The sequence below is a fragment of the Lactuca virosa genome, chromosome 1, assembly GCF_052849685.1.
Source record: "Lactuca virosa cultivar CGN04683 chromosome 1, Lactuca_virosa_CGN04683_v6, whole genome shotgun sequence".
NCBI classification, from domain to species: domain Eukaryota; kingdom Viridiplantae; phylum Streptophyta; class Magnoliopsida; order Asterales; family Asteraceae; genus Lactuca; species Lactuca virosa.
In genome coordinates, this window is record NC_136426.1 from 99,546,505 (window position 1) to 99,552,948 (window position 6,444).

At 31.7% G+C, this 6,444-nt stretch overlaps 1 protein-coding gene across 1 annotated transcript; it reads left to right on the plus strand.

The window, feature by feature from the left end:
- The first annotated feature begins 1,929 nt into the window (after positions 1-1,929).
- LOC145152812 (cytokinin riboside 5'-monophosphate phosphoribohydrolase LOG3) lies at positions 1,930-5,034 on the plus strand. Its single transcript, XM_079075432.1, has 7 exons — positions 1,930-2,345; positions 2,693-2,790; positions 2,937-2,967; positions 3,437-3,536; positions 4,150-4,220; positions 4,317-4,460; positions 4,685-5,034. The coding sequence occupies exons 1-7, from the start codon at positions 2,226-2,228 to the stop codon at positions 4,775-4,777; spliced, it is 657 nt and encodes a 218-aa protein (XP_078931558.1). The 5' UTR covers positions 1,930-2,225; the 3' UTR covers positions 4,778-5,034.
- The last annotated feature ends 1,410 nt before the right edge of the window (positions 5,035-6,444 follow it).

A 6,444-nucleotide genomic window follows, 5' to 3' on the forward strand; every position in this document is an offset into this window, starting at 1 on the left:
GAGTCTGGAACACTTATATGTAGTGTTGAGAGGAGCTGCTATTTATATGAAAGGAAAGGAAGACCATGACAATATTATATTAGATAGTGTATCGTTTTACTAATATAATATTGAATATTTTGTGTTCATGCTAGATCATGTTTTACTGTGTAGGAATCTAGAGAATTGTTCTACTTTTCTATCCGGTTGTCCTTCTGTCTTTCCATGTCTATACTTCCTTTTGGTAAGGTTTTGGCAGGCCTAGTAAGTAATTGTCTTGTGTGGATTGATGTTGTGTATGGGCTAACCCTATACACCATTAGTAAGCAAGTTTTATAATGGGATAATGATTTTAAAAGGGTAATATATTTTTTGATTTGTACATATTTGGTCACTGAGTTTTTTTCGTCCACATGTACCCCTTCAACTTGTTAAACATGTACATATTCAGTCCGTATGACTGGTTACTCCAGGTTAGTCGGGAAAAATGACTTAATAGAGTAATATATTTCTCATTTTGTACACATTTTGTCATTATTATTTTTGTACACATTTAGTCCTTAATATTTTTTTTGTTTGAAAATAAGTCTTTTTTGTTTTTGTATTCATTCAATACTTATGAATGATTTCTTTAGAGTTTTCTCACGACATCTTACGTAGAACAATCATTGATGAGCTGTTTGGGGCTGTTGATGCTTATGTTCATCGCGATCTCGACTGCTTGGTTGCGTAGGTCTTGTGGTTTAGCTTAGGTCTTGTGTTATGAATGTCGTAACTTCTTCATACGATATCAGATTTTAACGATCTTTATATCCACGTGTTCGTTTTTTGAGTCTACTACAACTTTCGTGAAGATTACTCCCGTTAAAATGTAATATATTTTTACTTACGATTTTATAAAAAAACATCCACATGGATATAAAGATCGTTAGTAAAAATAAATTATTTTTTAACGGGAGTAATCTAAACGAAGTTGTTGTAGACTAAAATATGAACGCATGGATATAAAGATCTTAAAATTCGAGATCGTATGAAGAAGTTATGACGTTCATAACACATGACCTAAGCAACCAAGTAGACGAGATCACGATGGACATAAGCATCAAAAGCCCCAAACACCTCATTAATGATTGTCACACGTAAAATATCGTGAGAAAAACCTTAAGAAATCATTCATAAGTACTTAATGAGTACAAAAACAAAAATGTCTTATTTTGCAAAAAAATATATATCTTAAGGACTAAATATGTATAAAAATATTAAGAACTAAATGTGTACAAAATGAGAAATATATTACTATATTAAGTCATTTTTATCAGCTAACCTGGAGTAGCTGGTCCTAAGGACTGAATATGTACGGTTTAACAAGTTGAAGAGGGTAAATATGGACGAAAAAAATCAGTGATCAAATATGTACAATTAAAAAATATGTTACCCTTTTAAGTCATTATCCCTTTTATAATTGTATATATTTAATTACTAAACTTATTGTATGGGATCTATCATTTAACTTGTAAAATTGCTTAAAAATTCCAATATGACCAAAGAAATCCACTATACCCGGTTTTATTGGTATTTTTAAACAATTTGAACAAGTTTAATGGTAAATTACACATAAAAAAAGATTAATGAATAAATATATATACAATTCTAAAATTTAATTACCTTTACAGATATTTATTTTTATATAAATTCATTATAAATTCAAGATAAACTTGTAGATAATAATTGACGACAGTAATTAATAAACATATAAAATGCTTTTCATATAGAAACATTGAATTGTTGTTGGTACAATTCAAGTGAAATTTGTTGGAATTGTTTTAGGTAGGAGAGAATTATAAAATTTAAAGGAGATTAAGTCCATATTTGTAAAAAATATGGTGGGATAGCTTGAGTAGGGAATGGGGGTGGGGTTAATCACGTGCCATGATCCTTATAAATACAAGCATGGTGAGACAAGAGGTTGCACCAAAAGCAAAGGAGTGGTCAAGCCATTAAAAGTACTAAATATACGCACAAACAAATCTTTTCACCTCTCTCTTTCTCTTTCTCTCTCTGATTCGACACAAATCCATTCGAATTGTACTAGCCGCACCTATTACTACATCAAAACCCATATTCCTTTTGGCTCTGTGTTTGTAGTGCGTAGTGTGTGACTGTGTGTTTTCAATTTTCATCACCAGAGCAAATTCTTGCCCAAATTTGTTATCAAAGTGGATTTAAACTTACTCTTAGAGCAAGAAATGGAGCTAAATGGTGAAATGAAGGTGTCAAAGTTCAAGAGGATTTGTGTCTTCTGTGGGAGTAGTCAGGGCAAGAAAAGCAGCTATCAAGATGCTGCAATTGAGCTTGGAAAAGAATTGGTATTTTTTACATTCCATCTCTTACTTTTTTCAAGATTTTTGAAACTGGGCTTTCTTGAAATCAAGTGTATATGCAATGTTCAAATGGGTTTTCTTTTCAAATGTCTTAACTATTTGATTCAGTCAACATCAAGAAACCTTTTGTTTTTGTTGTTCTTCAAGATTCTTGACAAACATTCATATATGATGAGTTCTTAGTTTTGTTTCTTCTTTTTATGTTTTAACTTTTGCATGTATACAAAAAAAATGAAAACCCATTTCAATCTTTCCAAAAACATCGCCGCTAAGACGGGATCAAAGCGTCTTTCATAACCGAGTTGACTCAGTACACTCGTGTTCATTTGCAGGTTTCAAGAAACATCGATTTGGTGTATGGCGGAGGTAGCATTGGGTTAATGGGATTGGTTTCGCAAGCTGTTCATGATGGTGGTCGCCATGTCATTGGGTAAGATAATACAAAAAGTGTGTCTAATCATGGATTCATAACCTAGAAAACCTCAAAAAACACACACACAAACAAAAATATCAATTAAACTTAAAAACAAGATGATTAAAAAATTAATGTTTTGCCATGTTATTGTCTGTTTACAGGGTCATTCCGAAGACACTCATGCCTCGAGAGGTATGTCTAATGTCTGCCATAGCTACAGAAAAGAAAAAAAAAGTCTCTTTACATAAATAAATAAATAAATATGTGAAATACGATTATATATATATATATATATATATATAATGTATGTATTGTAAAAGTTTATTGGCTTTAATGTTCCTCTATCCCAATGTTGGTGAGAAAAGAATTGTTATTGAACTTTGTTTCTTTGTTTGGTCCTTGTAATTTGTAGCCTTATCCAGATAACATAACATGTTGGGTAGTTTGTCTGTTATATGTTTTTTGGGTTCAAAATAGTAGTTCTGATATTTTTCCATTTCTGATTTATAACATGCCAAATTGGGTCAGTAGGACAAGTTTTAATGCATGTTGTACAAGTGATTCTTATCACTGTTTCACTTTCACTGTGCACTTCTTTCTCTAAAATTAGTATTTTTGATTGTTTTTGTATTAATTTGGTTACTGTTTTTGGTCTATACAGTTGACTGGTGAAACAGTAGGAGAAGTTAAAGCAGTGGCAGATATGCACCAAAGGAAAGCTGAGATGGCTAAGCATTCTGATGCTTTTATTGCTTTACCAGGTTAGTTTTCTAATTATAATTTATCAAAAAAAATAAAAGTAATGTTTTTTTTATATATATGTAAGTAATAAAGTTTAAGCACTTTAAAAGTTAAAGAGGTTAGTTATAATTATTTGGCTTTGACCTTCCAATTTTCTCTCAAAATATATGAAAAAGTTGGTTTCTTTATGATGCAAAGTGCACTTACTAGAGTTGATTATGAAGAAAAAAGCAATTAGGGGTAATTTAGAGGATGCTTAGCTCACAATGATAATAAAGGACACTTTTTGGTCTTTTTCCCTAACAAAAGGTACAACTGTTCATGCGTAAATCACAAACCTAGAAGCTACATTTCAAGTTGTGGTATTAAGTAATGACCAGATTTTGTTCTTTGTAGTGCTGTGAAAGCAACTTGTAACAGAAGCTTTATGGTCAAATAAAGCTCTGTACTTTTTAACAACCCATATCCCAAGATTCATGATTAAAAGATCAGGCTTTTGGAAACCCTAGAATCTTGACCAATCCATCGACATCTTTTAACTCAAAATATGATATTTGGGTGTTGTTTAGGTCTAGGATAAACATATGTTATAATTCGTTATTTTAAATTTGCAATTTGTTAATATGAGTGTAGGTGGGTATGGCACTCTTGAAGAGCTTCTTGAAGTGATAACATGGGCTCAACTTGGAATTCATGATAAGCCTGTAAGTTCTCCAAAATACCCTTTTCTGAATTTTGAAAAGTATTTAAAAATTTACACATTTGACGAGAAAATAATTTAAATTTCGAAAATATTGTAGGTCGGATTGCTGAATGTTGATGGTTACTACAATTCGTTACTCTCGTTCATTGACAAAGCAGTTGAAGAAGGCTTCATTAGCCCAAGTGCTCGCCACATCATCGTTTCGGCTCCTACTGCTAAAGTTTTGGTTCGCAAATTGGAGGTAAAATCCCCAAATTGTTGTTGACTTTTTAGGTCAAGCGCATGACATTTTCAAACTTAAAATTGTTATCCATATCTTAGAAATTGAACATGAAACTCCTTCGACATATAGTACATGTGATAAAGTTAAATGTTACGTTAAATTTTTGAAAGAAGTTATTTCATGTGATTATAATGTTGGAATTTAGTTGGTTTGACTTTTATTTTCTTGGAATGAAAAAACAGGAGTATGTTCCAAGCCATGAAGGTGTTGCTTCAAAGTTGAACTGGGAAATTGAGCAACAACTTGAATTCACTGACTATGATATCTCTAGATGATCAAAGAAGAAAAAGATTGAAGACTTTTGGAAGAAAAAAAAAAGGAGCTAACTTTGAAAGGGCTTTTGTTCTAATTAGATTTTTGATGTGAAGGGTAGTAATCTTTTTTGATTTTGTAAATTATTAATGATGGAAATGACTTCCAAGAAAACATGTGGGAAATCTCTCATTTTGTAACCCCCCTTCACTTGCAACTCTGGTTTATTTCACAGGTTGTAAAGATTACCATATATATGCATATTACTATCTCCTCTTTAGTATTTTGCAATGATTTTAATTTTTAAATGTTGTTAATTTGTTATGGTTAAGTGAAAAAATTTCATTGTTTACTTTTTGTATGCATTTATGACATGTACTGTGATGATTTTGATGGGAACCCATGATTTGTGATCACATGTAAGATTGAAAAAAGGGGTCGATATGTTGAGATATGTTGGAGACATGTTTGAACAAAACCATATGATAAAAGTTTTTGTATGGTTTGAGCGGTAGACAACCATTGATTTGACCAAAAGGGTCTATCACACTTTCTTGATTTTCTTTTGACTTATGTTTGCAGTTCTTGGTCTATCGTCACATACAATTGAATCCAAACTAGATTAAATCATTATAACAATTACAAAATAGTGATAGAGGAACAAAAAATAATCAAATTTTATTACTTTTTTCGCTTAAAAATTAATTCCAAATTCTTTTCGTTTTCACCATTTTACGAATTTCATACTTCATGGTTTCACTCTATTTTGAAGCACTTCGTCGTCATCGTTTCTTCACCACCCAAAATCTCACGTGTATTTAAGATTTGAAACACGTAAAACCATCATATAATCGATGTTTTGAGTTGTAACTGTTCAATGGTAACTTCTGAGCATTCATTATTTTGCACATTTGCTCTCGCTCAATGCCCGTAAGCAACAGATGAATCTAATAATTTATAAAAAAAAATAAGTCCATCAATGGATGAGCATTCATTAGATCCTAATATGAACCCAACCCAAAATTAGCAGTTTAATTAGATTTAGATTTTAAAACCGTTTGATTCCATGAGTCAGCCGGATCAACTAGATTAATTAAATATGTTGAATTATGGTTGAAATTTGTAACGTGAACCACCCATTTCATTTAAGTAAATATATATATTTTTTTATTTTGTATTCTACATAATCTTATATAATGAAAGTTATACAAACAAAACCCTAAAGGCTTAGAAATTTACAATGTCATTTGGGATATTAATTGTAGTAACTTGAAAGAGTTATATTGGTTTGTAACTTACTTTAAAAAATCTATAGCATTTTTGTTTTATTTAACTTTTAGGCTTTTTGTCCCTGTAATAATTTTTGTGTGTTAATGCCTAATATTTGAGAAGATTTGTTCAAATTTTCCCTTCAACCATTTTTTTTTATCTCACCACCATTATAAGAAGCAACTACCACCCCTTGGTCGCTTCTACCTCCCTACGATGTCTCCATTCTCTCTATCAAGAAACAGCTACTACCACCGTCCTTCGTCGTCATACCTCAACAAACTGACACCATTTTCAGATCTGCACACAATGTTGGAACCGCCTTCCCTCCATTATCAAACCCCACTAACCACCGCTATCTTCCGACCATCGGAGATACCTACGCCACCATCCTCCCTCCTTCGGAAAACCAAAAATCCCA